This window comes from Heptranchias perlo, chromosome 34 (assembly GCF_035084215.1).
Source record: "Heptranchias perlo isolate sHepPer1 chromosome 34, sHepPer1.hap1, whole genome shotgun sequence".
Taxonomy (NCBI): Eukaryota; Metazoa; Chordata; class Chondrichthyes; order Hexanchiformes; family Hexanchidae; genus Heptranchias; species Heptranchias perlo.
Genome location: NC_090358.1, coordinates 17,246,656 through 17,268,068, shown reverse-complemented (window position 1 = coordinate 17,268,068; position 21,413 = coordinate 17,246,656). Strand labels below are relative to the sequence as shown.

Genomic DNA, 21,413 nt, shown 5'->3' with positions numbered 1-21,413 from the left:
TGACCTTCAGACTTTTGGATATGAAGCTGGGAACTCTACCAGAGGAACTACAGGTGCGGAAGACCATGGGTGACATGGTGGGAGTAAAAGCATCAAAGGTATAACTAAGGGAGCTTACGAGGAGGTCAACAGAGGCTAGTTTTGTGGTGGGTTGGCGACCCAGAGGAAAGGGAGAAAAAACTAAAATCTGCATTGAACTCAGCTCTGTGGGTGAAGCATGGCAAGAATGTCACATACAACTAGAAAATGCTGTTAATTTACTTACAAAATTATAAATATATACCACACACTGATATTTAGATGAGAGGGGCAATAATTTAATTTTGGGGCTCAGGTAACATTTTTTGACTGTATTATAAATTTCTTTCCAAGTACTTGTTTTCTTTGTCTGCAATTTTGATGTACTATTATAAAAGTTATAAATTCAATGATCTAGCAGTTTAAAATAAGGCAGCTGTGATAAGTAGGTATCAAAAAAGTCTGTGATGTAAACAAACAGAGGAACTGTTCACTTTAACGCGGAAGAAAAAAAAAGGATAATAAAACAATTATCTTTTAACCTCAATAGTTAGGTATAGTATTCCAACAGTTGAACAGAATTAACCAGTTGATATTAAATTGTGAAATCCACACCTACGCAAATATCTTCAAAGCAGAATTAAGTCATTGCAGTCAGAAATTGTTATCTTAAGTTCAGCTATAGCCTAAATAACCTGTTCTTACCATTTTCCGGAGGGGCAAAAGTATACTGGCTACTAGAAGACGAGCCTAGATTCAATTCGTCATCATTTGTATGCTCTTCTTCTACAACTTCAGTCTCCTCCTGGACAGCATGAAGATCTTCCACGGGTGGTGGCTCAAGGGTAACAATATCTGAATCATCACTAGTTGCACCAACACAAGTATTGTCATCAGCCAATTTTTCTTTTGGTGCCTAGTTAAAAGAACAAGTAAACAGGATTCGGCTGTTACCTTTACATTTTAAAAATTATCAGCTTCAGCAGTAACCAATTCCTGTAAATCAGCTAAGCAACATCTAACTATCTTCCACCCATGCCAGTTGTTTAAAGTGTACAATTGCTAGAACACTTGCGCAGAAGGATTTTGATTACTTCTTAGAAAATATGCAACTGAAGTTTGAACTGCAATAATAAAGATTTTGATTTCCAAGTAGTATCAATTGGCCATCCCCAAATTTTCAAGAGTTTACTACTTTAGTAATTTTATCATATTTATCAACCCTGTTCTGTGCAGACTACAATACCTTGTTCTGCATCTCAGATTTCCCCCAACCTCGCACATATCGATGATCTTTCCTTATCCTCTAGTCTCCAAGATCCCCCATCACAGGTAACAAGCCCAGCAGTAAAAGTGATACGTTACCTTCAGTGACACCAAGGATACCTGGAAACCCTTTCCTCTTTCCATCATTAAACTTATCAACATGTTAATTTTATTGAGAAATCTAGGTGAAACACCAATACCCATAGTTAAAGTTAAAAAGACTAGGAAAAAGGTACCGTAAATCAAGTAGATGATTAGGGGATATCAAGCTTGGGTTATAAAAGCCTATAAATTGTTGAATGGATGTAATAAGTTCCACTGTCTTGGGAAAAGAATGAATTAGTGTAGAAGATGATGCAACATCTTGATTTCAACATAGGATGCAAGAAGGAGGGAGAGTATGTAGGACAGTGTACTTGGAGCATAAATGGAATGAAAGAGGAGAGAGTGAGAAACAAACAAATGCAAGCAAGAAACACCCCTCTCAAATCTCCTCAGTGGACAACATTTCCCACTCTTCAGTTCTTATAGATAATTCCTGTGACAGCCAATCAGCAATCAGTTATGCTCAGGTAGATTCAGGAATAGAAGAGGTTCATGCAGCTTGCAAGCCACATTTGACAACTCCTATACTAGTAAGTCAGCAAAATACGGCAAAATACAAAATCTGATGATCTTGCTGGATCCATTCAGGGCTATAGGGTTAATGGACTCCAATTTTAAAATGTGCAAGCTATGAAGATAGGGGAGTTTCAATTGAAAAGAGAGGAGATGATTAAAAAAAGATTGAGGGTGGAGCTAGTTAACACATAAGCAGTGCTATGACATGCCTCAAAAAAGGAAAAATACATTACATAATTTTATCGCAGCTTTAGATAGAGCCATGAATTTTAAACATTTACTAGAGTTAGCTGTGGCTAGGACTTGGGATGTATAATGCACTCCTTGCACAGCGTCCCTAGCATCGCTACTCTTCAGGTACTCTGTGCTCCTGAGCCCCACTCAGCTAACCTCACATGATGATGCAAGGTCAGTTTTTGGTTCTTTTCTACACTTCCATACTCTAGATTTTTTTCAAGCTCTTGAATCTTAGATCATTCTCATAGGCAAGTCCAACTCCCTATGCCTTTGAGAATGTTTCAATAGTCTAACCACCTGGATATATTTTCACTAACATGCACGGCATAACAAACAGAAGATCCTTGTCTATTAATTACTTTTAAGCTACTGGAATTATCCTATACCACAACAAGTTCTCCCTCCAGTTCTCAAAAGCGATAGAACTTCACACGTACTAGGTTTAAATTATTAAGTGCATATACTGAACAAGAAAATATATGTAATATAAATATATAGGTTTATAGTAGAAATTCTATTAACCTTTTTCTCAACAGGAAAAACAGTAGGTCACAATATCCATAAGGTTGGCTCTTATTTTATAGATAGCTTTGATAAATGCAGCTCTTTTGTTCCATTCTTTACTAACTGCAGCAGGTAGCTTGTTCCCCGGGGATAAATTTCCACGGAGGTTCTCCTGCTCATCTGCTGTGACGAAGTTACAGCGGACAAGCAAGAGAGCCTCCGCAACAAATTAACCCTGCTTGTCTTTCAGTGAAAGGTTCAATCCCTTAGACTCAGCCCCATTAAAGGACTCTCCCTGTTCACTCTTTTTAAACAATTCAAATAGTTGCCGAAGTTGGGTAGATTTCCATTACTGTGGCCACTTTCGAAAATAAATTGCTGTCATATCTATAAATGAACCGATCATGAAGATCATGTGTAGACTTCTAATGGGTTAAATGATTTCCAATATTTCCCTGCGCCCATCACATCGAGCACGCAATAGTCTTCAGCCCGAGTAGACAAGTCTGTGCTGCACTTCATACTGTATTAACCATCCCCAAACAGATCTTTTGTTTTGGTGTAAAGAGACAAAAGCAATATGGAACACAGTCTTAGAGATAGCCACATTTCCATGGAAGCCATCTGGCCTAGCTGGTGGCAGTGAGTTGTTGCTTATATTCAGAAGTTAATTAAACAGAAATTACATGTCTTTGAAATATTAAATGTATGTTAGCTTGCAGACCCAGACATACCAAATGGCTTCCCGAGAGATCAGGGGACGAGCAAACAATTCAGCAGACAGCCAAGAGGCTGCTGCTATATCTTATCTATTTGAGTTGAACAAATGGTGAATTATCCCAATTGTCTTTCATCTTCAGTGTTAAAACAAACCTCTGGATTTCTCAGGAAGTTGTACAAGAGTTAGGGCTTTTCCCTGAGGACTTTAGTTTCCTGCTCCATTTGACCCATTTCCATCCAAGGTAGCAAGAATGACTCCATTTAATTATTCATCACAGACTTGGTTTACAAGTTATTTAAAGGAATTTTTATTGTTTTGTAACAGTTTATGTACTGAGTAAGCCAAATATTGTATTGCCAGTTTCTTGCTACGGGTTTTTGATTCTGTGAAATTGTCTCATTTGTAAATACATTTGACTATTACTTTTAGCCCCCAACAATATGGTTTCACAGCATATCACTTACTCCTTTTTGAAGCAGATGGGAGAATATGATTGACAGCCCATGTAGTCTACAGTGCAAAATACCGTAGGAAGAACATAATTATGTTCCTGTGGCACACTATCCCATTCACGTCACTGATAAGCTTGCAAGTTTCAGTTCATTGGAGACACAGATGTGCTTATCAAAGCTGCCATTTTGCAATGATAAGGCTGTTTGCAACAGAGCCACCAAATGTAGCTGTTCAGTGGACTGGAGAGGCAGGAAGATTTTAAAGAATTGAATGAAGCAAGATTTTCATTGCCACATGGAGATGATCAAGGGTTTAGCTATTGAACCATTGCAATCAAGAGGAATAAAGGTTATATGCATTGAGGTATCTGAAGGAAGTTGATAAATGTATAGTTTAGCCAAGGTCACTTGTCTGTGAGACAGAGGAGACCACTTTTCTTAGAGAATTAAAGAACACAAATACACTTCCAAAGAAAAGGAAAGGTGGACTGGGAGCAGAAACTGAACAGATGACGCAAGACAGGGCTAGCAAACCTTTCGGAGCTGGAGGTCAGATACTCACATCAAACCCAATGGGTGGACCGTATGGTTATGCAGAAATGAACGCCCAATACAGAAAATATTCAAAAACCACCATGCACAAAAAAGCAGCACCACTATCACACAAAATAAGCAGCCTCCCCCACCCCACCAAAAAGCCAGATCCCCATAGATAAAAATTTATGACCCTCATACAAAGAAATGCAAAGCCAAACTTCCCCATACATAGAAAAATAAGACCCTCATACATAAAAATTCAAGCTCTTTCAACCCAACGTTGCTCCATGCTTCTCCTCCCACAATCGTCACTCCCTGCCATCCTCCTCCCACAATCCTCACTCCCATCCTTACCCTCCCTCAAAGCTTGAAAACAGGGAAGCGTCAGCTCTTTAAACTTCTGGTCTAGATTGGTCTAAATCCACCACTCAGGGAGCAGCCTTTGCCAGGCCCAGGGAGCTTAAAGGGCTGCCGCTTAGCTGTTCATACAGCCTCCACTGCCTCTAAAATTAAGGACACAAAGCTGATTTCAACTATAAGTAATTTATATTTGCAATTGTGGCCAATTGCAGCACCCTTAATTAGTCCAGTTGAGATTTAATTAACTCAGCACAGATCGGGAATCTAACCTGGTTTCTTCCTGTAGGGTTCAGAGACTAGAGGTTTACCTGAGCCACCAAGACGGTGTTGCTTAGTCCTTAGTTGCTTCAGTGGAAATTTCAATTTACTAAACTGTAATCATTCTGCCAAGTAATTGATTTATCAACAAAAACATACCAAGCTATGTGTGATTTTTCTTTTAAACATATGGGTTTAATATTTAATGCACCAGATTTTAACAAATATGTGCAAGATACTCAAAATCCCAGAGAAAATATTTTTTACATTGAGCTTTAAAAAAAAACCCTTTTACACATCAGTTCAAGTTCATTTGAAAGCCACCTCCATTAACAGATTCCAATAGAACACAATGGAAGGATGCGTAAAATATGTTTACATACAGTATATGTCAAAAATCACAGTTTATGCATAAAAAGTTACTAAAGATCATGTGCATCACTGAAAAAAGTGATAAATGGACATTTTGGCAAGTCTACGTAATTGCTTATATCAGAACTGATGTTGATTCTACTATATATATGCAATCATTTTATAAGCAAATTAGTGGCAACGTCTTGCAAATTGTTGATGAGTTTCAGTTTTGCTTTTTAAATAGCAACAGTTTATTACAGTCTATACAAAGCTACAATGTGTTACCACCTGACCAATTGAATACTGTACTTGTGCATTCATAAAGGAAGACGGTTTTACTATAATCTCACCTCAGAGAGTAATTCCTTTTCCTCTGATATAACTGAGGAGCCGAGAGTTTCTATTGTTGTTTCTATGTGCTCAGTTTTTTCTGCTGCAAAACAAATTATGGAATATAAAATATTTCAGGCTTGCTGAGAAATTTTAAAAGTAAAACAAATTATCCCACTATGAAAACTAAGTAGTTGACACAGTAAATATCTCAGAATACAAAGTGTTTCTTCTCTACACCATGACCAGCTTCCAGGGCTGACCACAGTTCTCAAAAATACTCAGTATTGCAGGGTTAGATAGCAGAAACCAAAAGCAGCATTTCCATTTAATAAAAATCTCAATATTCAAACAATTCAAATAAGATTTATTATTAAATACAAATTATTGCAAATTAGAATTATTCTCATAAATTACAATTTAATATTCAAATATTAAAAAAATGCAAAAGTTGATTATAATCCCTTTACAATCCAGTATCATAGAAAATGTATTAGGAATTGAATTAAACCATTTTTAGAGCAATTTGATTAATTGATGAATTAAATCATTTTAAACTCCTGTTGTAAGGATTTTATTCAATAGGAATGCTGCTAACTAAACTACATCAATGACAAAGACCTTCCCTGCACCAAAACTTTTGACTACAACTTTTTTTGCCTCGTTGTAATTAAACATGCATTACGCAATTAAAATTACTATGTGCATTATAGTCCATAGCAATTTTAGACTCCCATATTCCAAAGGAGTTTTTTTTTCTACTAGCAGTCTCTCCTGTTTAGGTTCAGCCAGAAGTGCCGAGTGAATGATCCATCTCGGCCTCTTGCCGATATCCCCACCATCACTGAAGCCAGTCTTCAGCCAATTCAATTCACTCCACGTGATATCAAGAAACGGCTGAGTGCACTGGATACAGCAAAGGCTATGGGACCCGACAACATCCTGGCTGTAGTGCTGAAGACTTGTGCTCCAGAACTAGCCGCGCCTCTAGCCAAACTGTTCTAGTACAGCTACAACACTGACATCTACCCGACAATGTGGAAAATTGCCCAGGTATGTCCTGTCCACAAAAAGCAGTACAAATCCAATCCGGCCAAATACTGCCCCATCAGTCTCTCAATCATCAGCAAAGTGATGGAGGGTGTTGTCGATAGTCCGATCAAGCGGCACTTACTCACCAATAACCTGCTCACCGATGATCAGTTTGGGTTCCGCCAGGACCACTCGGCTCCAGACCACATTATAGCCTTGGTCCAAACATGGACATAAGAGCTGAATTCCAGAGGTGAGGTGAGAGTGACTGCCCTTGACATCAAGGCAGCATTTGACCGAGTGTGGCACCAAGCAGCCCTAGTAAAATTGAAGTCAATGGAAATCAGGGGGAAAACTCTCCAGTGGCTGGAGTCATACCTAGCACAAAGGAAGATGGTAATGGTTGTTGGAGGACAATCATCTCTGCTCCAGGACATTGCTGCAGGAGTTCCTCAGGGCAGTGTCCTAGGCCCAACCATCTTCAGCTGCTTCATCAATGACCTTCCTTCCATCATAAGGTCAGAAATGGGGATGTTCGCTGATGATTGCACAGTGTTCAGTTCCATTCGCAACCCCTCAGATAATGAAGCAGTCCATGCCCGCATGCAGCAAGACCTGGACAACATCCAGGCTTGGGCTGATATGTGGCAAGTAACATTTGCGCCAGACAAGTGCCAGGCAATGACCATCTCCAACAAGAGAGAGTCTAACCACCTCCCCTTGACATTCAACGGCATTACCATCGCCGAATCCCCCACCATCAACATCCTGGGGCTCACCATTGACCAGAAACTTAACTGGACCAGCCACATAAATACTGTGGCTACAAGAGCAGGTCAGAGGCTGGGTATTCTGTGGCGAGTAACTCACCTCCTGACTCCCCAAAGCCTTTCCACCATCTACAAGGCACAAATCAAGAGTGTGATGGAATACACTCCACTTGCTTGGATGAGTGCAGCTCCAACAACACTCAAGAAGCTCGACACCATCCAGGACAAAGCAGCCCGCTTGATTGGCATCCCATCCACCACCCTAAACATTCACTCTCTTCACCACCGGCGCACTGTGGCTGCATTGTGTACCATCCACAGGATGCACTGCAGAAACTCACCAGGGCTTCTTCGACAGCACCTCCCAAACCCGCGACCTCTACCACCTAGAAGGACAAGAGCAGCAGGTACATGGGAACAACACCAGCTGCACGTTCCCCTCCAAGTCACACACCATCCCGATTTGGAAATATATTGCCGTTCCTTCATCGTCGATGGGTCAAAATCCTGGAACTCCCTTCTTAACAGCACTGTGGGAGAACCTTCACCACATGGACTGCAGCGGTTCAAGAAGGCGGCTTACCACCACCTTCTCAAGGCAATTAGGGATGGGCAATAAATGCTGGCCTCATCAGCGACGCCCACATCCCATGAACAAATTTTTAAAAAGTTATCCCAGATAACAAGATACTGCTATTGGCTTGCTCCCAGCCAGTGGGAGACTCATTCAAAAGCAAAGCAATGGAGACTCCCCCACTTCATGAAGAGGTATCAAATCTCGACTTAGCATGGCCAAGATTCGGAACTCAGCAGAGTGAAGCAGCCTAATTGCCGAGATAAACGAGACAGCAAGTTGAAGTAAAATAGCCCTGGACAATCCCTTGAAACAAAAAAACCCTCTCTCTTTCATATGCAACAGATCATGTGCTTCATTAAGTGTGGCAGAACCAAAGGCCAATGACAGTTTGACAAGTGACAAGGAAGGAAGGAGAGAAAGAAAGAACGGAGAGAAAGAAAGAACGGAGAGAAAGAAAGAACGGAGAGAAAGAAAGAACGGAGAGAAAGAAAGAACGGAGAGAAAGAAAGAACGGAGAGAAAGAAAGAACGGAGAGAAAGAAAGAACGGAGAGAAAGAAAGAACGGAGAGAAAGAAAGAACGGAGAGAAAGGACAGAATTAAAAACCCTCCAAAACTGAGTTCCTAAATCACTCTATATACCATAGCATTAAATCTCCCCTTTCAGTAAAATAGTGATTCTACTTCCCCATTGGGACAGAAAGTTTATCCAGTGAATAACTGGTCCATATGGACCAGTCAATTCCCAGTCTGTACCGTTAGCTGATGTCAGCCAGAGACTTAGGAAGGCAAAAATTACCCAGTGTCCCCACTCCTGATCGTTATCCACAGAAGTTTGCAGGAAATGTGTAGGTACCAGGCGAAAACAAATTTGGGCACACTGGATTGCCCACTCCCAATGGAAAAGCCTGTCAAGGCCCACACATAAATGGCAGCCACCTGGGCAAGATGCTGGTGGGTGTCCAGTGCTCGTGGAACTGTATCCAAGCAGGAGGGGGCGAGGGAAATTGACAACAATAAAAGTGATTCTGTACTTATCTATTTATATGTATCTGCTTTATAGCTGAAAATTAAAAATAAAGAATGTGTCTATACACTTAGACTGGCTACATTGCTTACCTTGCAGTTCAAAGGGTTTGTCAACCTGTTGATCCGGTAAAGGCTGTGAAATGCATTCAGCCTCTCCTTTGTCTGAACTGAGTATCTCCACATCAGAACCCTAATCAAAGGAGATCATTAGTTAACAAGTATCACATTAATTAATTAAAAAATAAAACTCTGGCATCAATAGCGTACAGTTTGTAACTTTCCTTTCAGATCAACTTGAAGATGTGCACATTATGTCTTCGGGTTTTACGCTAGATATTCTACTTGGGTTCGGTGTCACTGACCACTCGTAAGTGGATTTCACGTACCCTACAATCCAGAGTGTGTCTTTACCTACCCAATATCTAGGGGTAATTGATGGGAAGGCCAGGAGATCAATTGGAAAGCCCTTACCACTGTACATCAATTTACTGGACCATATCACAAGCCACCGCTTGATTCTCCTCTCTTCAATAGGCAGATTGAATGTACTCTCTATCAGAAGGAGAGTCCAGCTATAAACCATCGGGCAATTTATTTTAACGTACAACATATTCAGTGCAAAACAAACTTCACAGTATATATCAAAACAATAACAATGTACCCCTAAGCTACCTCTCAACATAATTAGATCCCTGAAAATGGCAGCTCAGTTCTTATATAGTGTTATGCAACCATGGAGTCAAACTTGCCCAGGTCCTCTGCTGGTAGGAGGCTGGGCCTGATTCGCTAACCTGTGCCAGATTCCAGGACCAACTTGTTTCAAGGTCCTTTAAAGATACATCAGAACAAAAAACATGATATGCTGTATTTCTCGTAACCATTCAAACAATGCTTTAAAAAGACATATGGGATATTAGCCTCTTTGATTGAAATATTTGTGATAATTGGAGAGCCATCAAAGATACTATAAAACAGATTCAGTGCCCCCCACTGCCTCTGCATTCAACATTAGCACATCAAAAGTATGTTTTCTTTCAACAGGAATTAGTCACAGAATAAATGATACGCAAACATTCCCCAATCAATACTCTTTCAGGCAACTTGTCTGGGTTCCCATATCCATGTACAAACACAACATTTATACCAGGATTTCCAAAACTATGCATGGCTCTGCCTTGTCCTGATGATTGAATATTAGCTGGGCTGCAATGGAAATTCCCTCCAGAAAACAGCTTACAGGAACCATAATTAACTCTGCGTGTACTGTTTCTAGGAACTGGTCACTGATTTAGCACTGTATATATCACATTCAATTTGGCCCTTCAGATCCAATCCAACAGAGTGACACAAGTTAAAAACCAGCTGACGTGTACTTGCTGATAAAGTTCAATCACAGGATACTAAGCTGCCACAGAGCAAGGCAGTGAAAGCATATTTAACCAGGAGCTATATACTTTTACAAAAGGTTACTTTCAACAATTCATTAATAGGCAATAAGGAATAATGTGCACAAACAGTAAGGAGGAGGGGTGGAGGGATTAAGTACACTGACAACTGTATGGACACAAAGGTGAAACTAAATCTTAAAATATTCATAATTGCCATTAGATCCAGCTTTTAAAAAAAATTCAAAATAACTGAGCCATATGGATTGAGTGTGCTTTTCTTCTGATTTACTATGAATATTAATGGCATTTTATCCACAGTGGCAATGGTTATAATAATTAACCACACAGGGCAATGTCAACAATTCAATTACTGAGTACAACATGGCATTTTCAAAGTATAATGGACAATTTACAGCACTGATTGGCCAAAAGTTTCTTCATGCCCCAACAATCCACTGAATACTAGCAATAGAATCAGCCGGCACAATGTTACTTACTTAGTATCCATTCACTGGAAAGCATTTCAGAACATCTTAAAACTTCATATCACCCATTGAATAAATACCTATTGAATAAACATGGGCCAGAATTTCCTCAGAACGATCAGTGCAACAACAGCGCAAGGACTGAGTTGGACCAAGTTTTTCCTGAGGAAATTTGCGCGTTTCACGCCAGAATCTCACTGCACACAAATATCCTCGATCATTTGCGCCACACCCGAGTTACTCCCACTAAACCCCACTTAGCTCATTAACATAGCCCTGCCCCCATGCAAACGTCCAGAGTATGCAAGTTTCCTGCATTAACGTCCATTCTGAACGGGCGTAAATTTATATCCAAAATTTAAACGAAGCAGGACCAAAGGTCACTATATCTGGAGTTTTATAGTGATTTTTAAAATCTTTTTATGTGCTTTTATTGAGACTGCACTGTATTTTCTATATCTTTAAATGCTTTTGTATGGCATCAGAATCTGTTACATTAAAAAGGGAAAATATTCCACAATTCCAGCTTCTTAAACATGCAGTGCCTAATGTACATAAATGATAGTTTGATGGCTTCAAACTTTAAATTTCATAACATCAATAACAACAACAACTTGCATTTATATAGCGCCTTTAAAACGTCCCAAAGCAATTCATAGGAGCATTATCAAACAAAATTTGACACCGAGCCACATAAGGAGATATTTGGACAGGTGACCAAAAGCTTGGTTTTAAGGAACATCTTAAAAGGAGGAAAGAGAGGTAGAGAGGCTTAGGGAGGAAATTCCAGGGCTTAGGGCCTGGGCAGCTGAAGGCACAGCTACCAATGGTGGAGCGATTAAAATTGGGGATGCACAAGAGGCCAGAAGGAAGATGGCACATTATCCATGCTTTCCTCTGGCCCCTTTATGCTGGACTTTACACTCCGGTGTACATGAACGAGATTCTCAGGAATTTTCTACCTAAGGTACCATTGGCAAGATTGGCGTGGAAACCGGCATACATTTCAGCATTAGTTGGATTGAGGAAATTCCAGCCCAGTGTCAGCTGATGTCATGGTACCATTTTACTTCACACCAATTAAATATCCTATTTCATAGAATCATAGAATGATACAGCACAGAAGGAGGCTATTCGGCCCATCCTGCCTCAGCCAGAGCTTTGAAAGAGCTATTCAATTAGTCCCACTCCCTTGCTCTTTCCCCATAGCACTGAACATTTTCCCCCTTCAAGTATTTATCCAATTCTCTTTTGAAGGTTATTATTGAATCTGCTTCCACCATCTCTTAGGCAGTGCATTCCAGATCATAACAACTTGCTGCTTAAAATTTTTTCCTCATGTCACCTCTGTTTCTTTTGCCAATTACCTTAAATCTGTGTCCTCTGGCTACTGACCCTTCTGCCACTGGAAACAGTTTCTCCTTATTTACTCCATTAAAACTGTTCATGATTTTGAACACCTCTATCAAACCTCCTCTGCTCCAAGGAGAACAACCTCAGCTTCTCTAGTCTCTTCACGTAACTGAAGGCTTTCATCCTTGGTATTATTCCAGTAAATCTCCTCTGCACCCTCTCTAAGGCCTTGACATCCTTCCTAAAGTGTGGTGCCCAGAATTGGACACAATACTCCTGCTGGGGCTAACCAGTGTTTTATAAAGGTTTAGCATAACTTTCTTGCTTTTGTACTCTATGCATCTATTTATAAAGCCAAGGATCCTGTATGCCTTTTTAACAGCCTTCTCAACTTGTCCTGCAACCTTCAACGATTTGTGTATGTACATCCCCAGGTCTCTCTGTTCCTGCACCCCCTTTAAAATTGAACCATTTAGTTTATATTGCCTGTCCTCATTCTACCTACCAAAATGAATCACTTCACACTTTTCTGTGTTAAATTTCATCTGCCATACGTCTGCCCATTTCACCAGTCTATGTCCTCCTGGAGTCTGTTATTATCCTCCTCACTGTTCACTACATTTCTAAGTTTCGTATCATCTGCAAACTTTGAAATTAGGCCCTGTATACCCAAGTCCAGGTCATTAACATATATCAAAAAGAGCAGTGATCCCAACACTGACCCCTGGGGGACACCACTGCTCACTTCCCTCCAGTCTGAAAAACAACCGTTCACCACTATTCTCTGCTTTCTGTCCCTTAGACAATTAAGTATCCACGCAGCCACTGCCCCTTCAATCCCCAGGCTTAAATTTTGCGAACAAGTCTATTATGTGGATTATATTATTGAAATGTCTCCTGAAGAAATATTGTTACAATTATTTCTGGCCAATCCTACTTTTTGGCTTAAATACAATTCAAATTTTTTTGCAGAGGTTTCACATTTATATTAAGGGGAATTTACAAGTATTGTTGTACGTGAACAGTGCACAGTGACATGCTGGAATAAAGCCATATAGTTCTTAGAATGGATCTTTTATCAACCCCAACACAACTGCAGCTATTCCAGCTTCTTAAATTCCAAGGTCCCACTTATTTAAAGGGAAGGGCAAATGCAGGGGAAACTATTTTGAATGTAAAGTAATTGCGTGTCTGGACAATTACAAAGAAAAAGCACCTATGTAGTTGATATTTATCTCCAGTCCTCCCTCTTCCAGAAAACCACTACTTTAGATTTGTCAAAATAGGGGCTTGCAGATGAGTGACCACATAAGAATGAATGCAGATCAGCATAATTTCTTGTTCTGGGTGCCAACAATAAGGAATCCAAACCCGGAAATATCAGTATCAGCCAAACACCACCCATCTGGTTACCTATGTTTCCCAGTTTAAATACCTACTAGGATAGGTTAGGATATAAAGCCATGCTATTTTCAATAACAAATTTCCCCAACTCTAAAGATACACAACTACTTTTAGAAACTAAAGAACTATAATAAATTTAACTAGAAACCACATACGTCCTCAGTATATTCCAATCTATTCTCACTGCTGTTCCAGCACTTATTCAAATATTCATTTACATATACACCTGTACAGGGAAAAATACAGCAGATAATCACACGTCTATCCTGTAATGGTTCTGGCATATCAGGCACTCTAAGCACAATGGTGATCAGAAATCTCTATACCCTAATTCTGCACATGGTGCATCTATTTGTTTTTAAGGTGCACAGTTTGATTAAATTTCCAGGACTTGACTGCTGACATTTAAAAAAAACAAGCTGCTTTGCAGTGTTATTTTAAACAACTGTTGTGATAGCTATTGAATATACGATACCCAATTTTGCTCATCACAAACACTTTATCAGTTCTCAAAAATACATGATGCTTGGCTTCCCCTTGTACTTTTATGTACCTTATGATATATTTTAATCAGAAGCCCACTATACCTTTTTCTTTGTGGGGTTCATTTTTAATTCTGAACAATTATGAAGATGTTGTATCAACTACATCAGCCTAGATGCAGATTCTCTGTGCTCCAAATAGAACGTAGCTGGGATTTTCCACAATATATCTGAAATGCTACACAATAACTATGCATAAGTTCATCTTTTGTTAGTCATTTGCTACAAAATAAAAGCATAGCAAGATTGTTAGTCAAGTGAACAGCACCAAACAAAGCCATGCAAATATTAAATGGAATGTGCTATGCAGACTAGTATACATCTTGGGATGGGGGAAGAGTGGGAGGAGACTTTTCCCCTAGCTATTTATGTGCACCAAAATCGTAAACCCATTTATAAAGACCAGGGTCATGATTCTGACAGAGTGCGCAGAGGAAATCTTTCCTTTTTTTTAAATGCATGTTATTGCACAGTTCTTGCATCTCTTGATTTTTAAAAACTCAATTCTGCAAATGCACAGATAAATGCACAATTAAATATTATTTTTGTAGTTAAATTGATAGAAGAAAAATATATTATACTTCATGGTTAATAATGGTCCAACCACAGGATGATTCACTATCGCTGGAACTCTCTGACATCTTCAAGTCCAGATAACTGCAAAACAAAGTATATAAAAATTAACAAAAAAAAAATCAAAGTTCAACTTAAGGCCAACACTTTGCAACACACAACAATCATCTGGTTTAGTCTATTGTTAATGACACTTCTAATCAATGTTCCTAGAACTCAGACAAAACTATCTGGACTAGACAGCACCCCCATAAAAAAAAGTTTACTCTTATTTCATGCGAAAAAGAAAAGCTTCCTGTGCTGTTTTATTAAAATTGTTTGATTCTTGCTTTTGAATAATTCAAATTTATTCCAGCAAAAAAAATCTTCAGATTAACTGTAGACTATACTTCAATAACAGACTGTTTTTGTCCGAGGAACCATGTGACCCATCTTTCCTCCCCACATCTTATCTAGAAGGCAAGGTCCCTATTCACAGAAGCAGCTGCACACACTAAGTGTAAACTTAAAAGTGGGACTTTCGGTACCATACATTTATATATGTCTGATAAATATATCCTCGTGATGACACCTCCAGTCTACATCTACAAGCCAATGTAAAACTTAAGAGCATTCTAACAGCTACCAAGATCAACCGGAATTTAAAGCTACAAGACAACCATTTCTTGATTTTTTTTTTTAAGTGCATCCCCTTCCCACTTCATTTTTCTTTCCTGGGTTAAATATTATTCCCCAGATGAAAAAGCAGACATCATATTTCCAAGGTGCACCCAACATTTCTCACCCTCCCATTCATAAAAGCCAGATTTGTTTGACTATTTTTAAAAAAAAACTTTCTTTTCTATCTATGATACAACATTGTGTATACTTTTAATTCAAAATGAAAATGGCGTAGAAAACTCACAAAGCCACTGTTAAAACAGTATATCTGAAATGAAGCCTGTTTACTGCATTTTTTCATGATGTGAAGATTTCAGTCATAAAATTTGTGATGCAATACAGATTTAAGTTTTATTTGCACTGAAATGGAAAAAAATATACTCAATAACTATCATGGAATTTGACAGTTGAAAACCTTTAGTGCCTTCCCATTATGTTTAATGCCACTGGTGGCAAAATTAAACTATGCTGCTGCCATTTTAAATCTGCACTCATGAGATATTTCTAAAAGTGTATGTCATTACCCTACAGAATTAAACTGAAAAAAACTTGGACCTTACCTCCGTGTTTTACCTTCTCCCCAACTATCTAGCAACTATTGATCAGTGTTCAGCAGCAATAAATCAAAACTGCAGCACACACGTCTGTCTTTTGCATAATCAAACTATCAAATGATAAGTATGTCAAAAGGAGGATTCTGATTATGGGCTTACAGTGCTTCTCAGGCAAAAGAAATTATGAGCTTCAGACAGTCTCATGTTAAACAGGCACATGACGCACAAACCGCTTTAACAAATGGAAACAATATTGGATCAGCTGAGATAAGCATCCATTCAGACTATCATGTCCAATTTTCAGGTATTCCAATGGATAATTATAACTGGTGAATAAATGCGTTGGAGCTCAATGCTGATAAAAGACCACACCACAGACCCTGAACTGAAGTGGCAGTTCAAATTTTAAAAAGGAGCCCAGCAAAGGATATGAACCATCCTGAGGTCAATGATTCTATGCAGTGAGCTTTATTCCAAATGGATTTTGTATCGCCCAGCAAATGATGAGACACAGCCTAACCAGAATGTACACGGAAATTTAACTGAAGTGCGTGCAAGACCCAATCCAAAGTTGCAGCCCAGAAGCTGAAAGATATGACCTGATCCCAAGCCCCAACTCCCATTAATCTGCTTTTCATATAATAATTATGAATATTTATTTAAGAAATGCTCAAAAATTGGGGCTATTTTCACTGCAAGAGAAGATTAAGGAGGTAAACTCTAATAAAGGTTTGCAAAATGATGAAAAATTGAGAGAGCAAAGTGTTTTCACTGGTTATTAAATCAGTAACAAGGGGGCATAAACTCAGGATTGTCACTCGGAGGGCGATGTGGCTAGTTAGAAGATTTTTTTGTCACACAGACGGTTATTAGAAAATTGAATTTCTTACCATAAAAAGCTACTGAAGCAGATATTATAACATCATTTAAAAGGGAATTGGATTAGTATTTAAAAAGGAAGAATATGAAGGATTGCAAGAAAAAGATAAGGAAATAGGCTTACATTAGGTCCAATTAAGGATTTATCATGAGCACAGGGGGTCAAACTGTCTCCTGTACTATAATTTCTATTATTAGGAAGGTGGATAATTGGGGATCTGATATATATTAATAGCTTGGCCATACTGGATAGCAAGGACCCCTTTACTAGGGTTTAGCTGGAATACCAAATATGTAATACAACTAAAAGTTGCAACTTATCTGCATAAACAGATGCTACATTTTTCCACAAATAATCTTTCCAGCCACACCTTTAAATTGAGGTCAACCATAAAATTATCTTTTTAAAAAAAGTCAGCATTTGTATTCTTAAGTCATTTAATTTTTCTATAAGTCTATCTACTAATCAGCAACTTGTACTTAAACCATCGCTAGTAAACACTGTACATTCAATGTCACTATTTGAAAAATATGAACTTGATTTCTTTTTGTAAACAAAAACATTTACCAACTGTTGAAATATGTATTCATGCAATTTATGAACTTAAATATACTTATTGTGTGCATAGCTGTGACACTACACTCATATTCTTAGAAATTCAGTTACAATTTGTTTTCCTGGTTACACTAAAATTACAATGTGTATCATTAGGGAAAAAAGTTATGACACTACACTCATAGTCTTAGAAATTCAGTTACAATTTGTTTTCCTGGTTACACTAAAATTACAACATGTATCATTGGGGAAAAAAGTCATTTGAGTTGTTTAACGGGCTAATTGAATTGTTTTGTCTTATAAATTATAAAGTAAAGGAAATAGTATTTGAGTTAATACTTGCATAATGTGCTCAAAGAACTGTCTAATACAATTATGAATTATAGTGAATGTATATTCAGAAGCAGAAGTGTTAAAACTTTATTTTAAAAGTCAAGCTTGATAGTAACAATCATACTGCAAACAGAAAGCAGGAAAATTACATAGAATTCTGCAAATTAGGTCATTACATTACGATCCCAAACGTATCATCAAATTTAAATTCTTAATTTCAAAACAAACAAACACACACAAATAGCATTTTGCTTAAATCATCAATTTATTTAAACTCAAAAATATACCAGCATTCAGTCTTACAACACTCGGGATGAGATCACACATCCTGCCATTGCTGAGCTCCAGGGGTTGACGATTTATACTCGACCAACAAAGCCCCTTCAGTGTTTCATGTGCTTTTGTTTCTTTTTTAAAAATAACATGTCACATTGACCTGTAACCATGTCAAACTTCACAATCTGGACTTTCGACTGAAGATCCAGTGTATTTTGAAAGTTGCTCCCATCTACAGAATGGGTCATAGGCACCAAAAGGAAAAAAGTAGAACTTTATAAAAAGAAAAGAAAATATCGAAAGATAAGGTTAAAAAGAGACTAAAATTACAATTAAGAAATTAAAATGGAACATAAAAACTGGGAAAGGGGAGAAAATGAAAGCACAGAAAAGAACCACATTGCAAGCAGAAGCATTTTTTAAAAATTTTAAATTGACATTATGTTTTGAATTCTGGTTTCCTTTTCTGGTTTGCATTGGATTCATTTGTGATGCAACCATGTCAACATCCAAATTTAGGGTTTACATTGGTGGAACTCTGCCTTTAAAGCTGGTTTCCAGCCAATGAATATCACTGCTTTTTAAAAAAAAACATTGCTCTCACTTCCAATACCAACAACGCAAGCAGGAAGAAGAAAGGTAAACTAAGCACTTTAAACAAAGTAGCAGCAAAAATGGAAAAATACCAATAAAAATATAGGGCAGAAAGTAAAAATGAAGGACAGAGTAGGAACAAAATGGGGTGACATGACACGCACAGGTCATTGTTTTATTTAAAGTGTGTTTCAAATCCTTAATTTAGCTGTTTCGGATCAATTTAACAGCAATAAAGCTGTGCCTTATGTTTCAGTCACTTTATTACTATATGTAAGCTGAAAATTTATAATAGCCATTAATCCAGAGACAGAAATTTCCCAAATCAGACAGAAATCCAAAGGCTAAATTCTCAAATCATAAATTATGAAAGGGATTAACTAAGATGATCTAGGGCAAATTGTTCACTATTGCAAAGGAGGCACAAGTTAAGTTTGGAATTTGGGAGCAAGAAGGGACGTCAGGCAACATATTTTTATCCAAATAATAATAAACCAGTGAAATAAGTTCCCCAAGAAAGTCACTGAAGCCAATAATAAAAATGGGTTTCAAAGAAAACCAAATACGTTTGTATGGATGAAGTGGTAAGACTAGTAGGCAGGACTGAATTCAATGAAAATGGAACAAGCCTGCCGGGCCAAACAGCCATTACATATTCTCAGCAAATCTTATATTCTAATGAAGTCCAAAACAGTTATTGTGATAATGCATTCTCTCCACACCCCTATCCCAAAGAGTGCCTTTCCAGGGTTAAGCCTCCACTCTGCTGAACTGTCAATTTCAGTTGTGCTGCTGTGGGAAAGTGCCAGACAGAAACCAGGCATCACGTGAGGAAGGGAGAACGAGGGTGACCCCATAAGACCAAAGAAAATATGAGGATTCATACCCTCATACATAAAAAGGTCACTCAAAAGTAATGATAAACCTGTGCCACCAAGATATTTTCAGCCTGCTCCATAAAAGTTTTAAGATTTCTATCCAAATCCATGGCAGGTTAGTACCTACAGAGGACCAAGATGGATGGCTAGGATTATTAGAAATTAAAATATCTGTTCTATGAATTAGATGGTTTGCCAAAACTGCTTAAAGAAGCTAAAGACAAAGGAGTTGAATTTTCCATCACTCTTGTTCCATTTTGTAACTAGGTCCTTGATATCTCACGGTAATCATGTATTGGGAGTAGGGTACAAAGTGTTTAGAGCTTCAATGTAACCACTATGATACAAGTGTTTCTTTTTAATAATTATTGATGAGCTACTCGTGGGAAATGGTTAATAAAACAGCCACTGCAAATTTCGATATTTATTTTAACCTCTCTTTCCAGAGAAATTATGAAATAACTGAAAATGTTGTTCATATGCATATTATGTTTGATATGTACAAACGTGAAGTGATATGGTTTGTAATACAAACAAAAATGTCTATAATTGCATCAACCTTTCCTTATCACTGCTGATTCCGATCATAGGACCGTTTGGGAGAAGGTAAAATATACTGTGGAGCTTAGTTTCATAGTTCCTGGAAGCACCACTGAACTGTATCGTATAAAATGTGTGTATTACTTACTATTTCAACAGATAAAGGAGAAAAGGGGAAGTTACGTAACCGCAACCAGGTCTTGCACAGTTACAATCTGCGTAACTGAGCCATAGCTGCTTGATTTTAAACCAAAGGAAGTAAATGCGCTGCTACAACCAAAATAAATATTGACTGCGATCACCTGATACATTTTCGCCCCTTGTCGCTTCCTCCCGTCCAAAAAAAATACACAAATATAAACGCGCCTGACTTTGCCATCGCTCTCCTCTCCAATAACTACAGCGCAATGATGCGACGGTGGAGCCGCAGGACGATCGGGAAAACGGTGACAGGGAGAGGGAAATTGGACACTCGGGGCTTTAACAGCGCGGGCAATTCTCCGGCTCTATTTTGCGACGGAGAAGCCGAAGCCGCAACCCGAGAGCCGAGCCCAGCCCAGCCCCTCTCCTCTCCTCTCCTCTCGGTCACTTCCATGCTGTCAGGCGCTGCACTTCACATCAAACCGCAGCCTCTACGGCTCGAGCCGGGGCCGGGAGCTCGAGCTGGGAGCAGCCGCCGCCGCAAACATCGGCCCGCTCTCCCCCCGTAACAGCCAGACTGTTTTGACACTCACACTAACCGGGCCTACCGGTCCTCAAACAGCCTTACCTGCCTCCCTTCACCCGGCGATAACTAACACTGTTTACTGGTTAAAAAAAAACACCCAAACCAGTCCCGACCCTTGTGATGTTTTGACTGACGAGCGGTGACGCCGCTCAGCGAAGCGTAAACACAAGCCCCACGAGGACGCGCGCACGAGTCGCGCGGCATTGTGGGACTTGCAGTCTCGCTCGTCAAAACAGCCGGAGTCGCTGCGTCACAAGGACTACAACTCCCAGAAAGCATCGCGCTCCGCGCTAACGGAGCCCGAATTGGAACACGTCATTTTAACTGTCCAATCAGGCGTGGTTACCAAGGCACCCGCTGCCACAACAAACGGCTCGAGCCGAAGAATCGAACTGGAGAGAGGAGCAAGGAGCCGCTGATAGAGAGAGAGGGAACCGGGCAACAAGTGGGGCAAGGAGCCGCTGATAGAGAGAGAGGGAACCGGGTAACAAGTGGGGCAAGGAGCCGCTGATAGAGAGAGGGGGAACCGGGCAACAAGTGGGGCAAGGAGCCGCTGATAGAGAGAGAGGGGGAACCGGGTAACAAGTGGGGCAAGGAGCCGCTGATA

At 39.2% G+C, this 21,413-nt stretch overlaps 1 protein-coding gene across 5 annotated transcripts in view; it reads right to left on the bottom strand.

Moving 5' to 3' along the window:
• Nucleotides 1–20,959, bottom strand: part of ccpg1 (cell cycle progression 1) — a 58,142-nt gene extending 37,183 nt beyond the window's left edge. For 4 of the 5 annotated variants that reach the window (XM_067971530.1, XM_067971532.1, XM_067971531.1 and 1 more), the window contains exons 1-5: nt 20,849–20,953; nt 14,818–14,893; nt 9,155–9,254; nt 5,679–5,761; nt 724–934 (exon numbers count right to left, since the gene is read on the bottom strand). In XM_067971530.1, coding sequence (XP_067827631.1) covers nt 724–934; nt 5,679–5,761; nt 9,155–9,254; nt 14,818–14,877 — 454 coding nt within the window. In that variant the 5' untranslated portion in view covers nt 14,878–14,893; nt 20,849–20,953. Of the gene's footprint in view, nt 1–723; nt 935–5,678; nt 5,762–9,154; nt 9,255–14,817; nt 14,894–20,848 lie in introns of all 5 variants that reach the window. The other variant, XR_010958364.1, reaches the window with a different exon arrangement.
• Between the last annotated feature and the right edge of the window lie 454 nt (nt 20,960–21,413).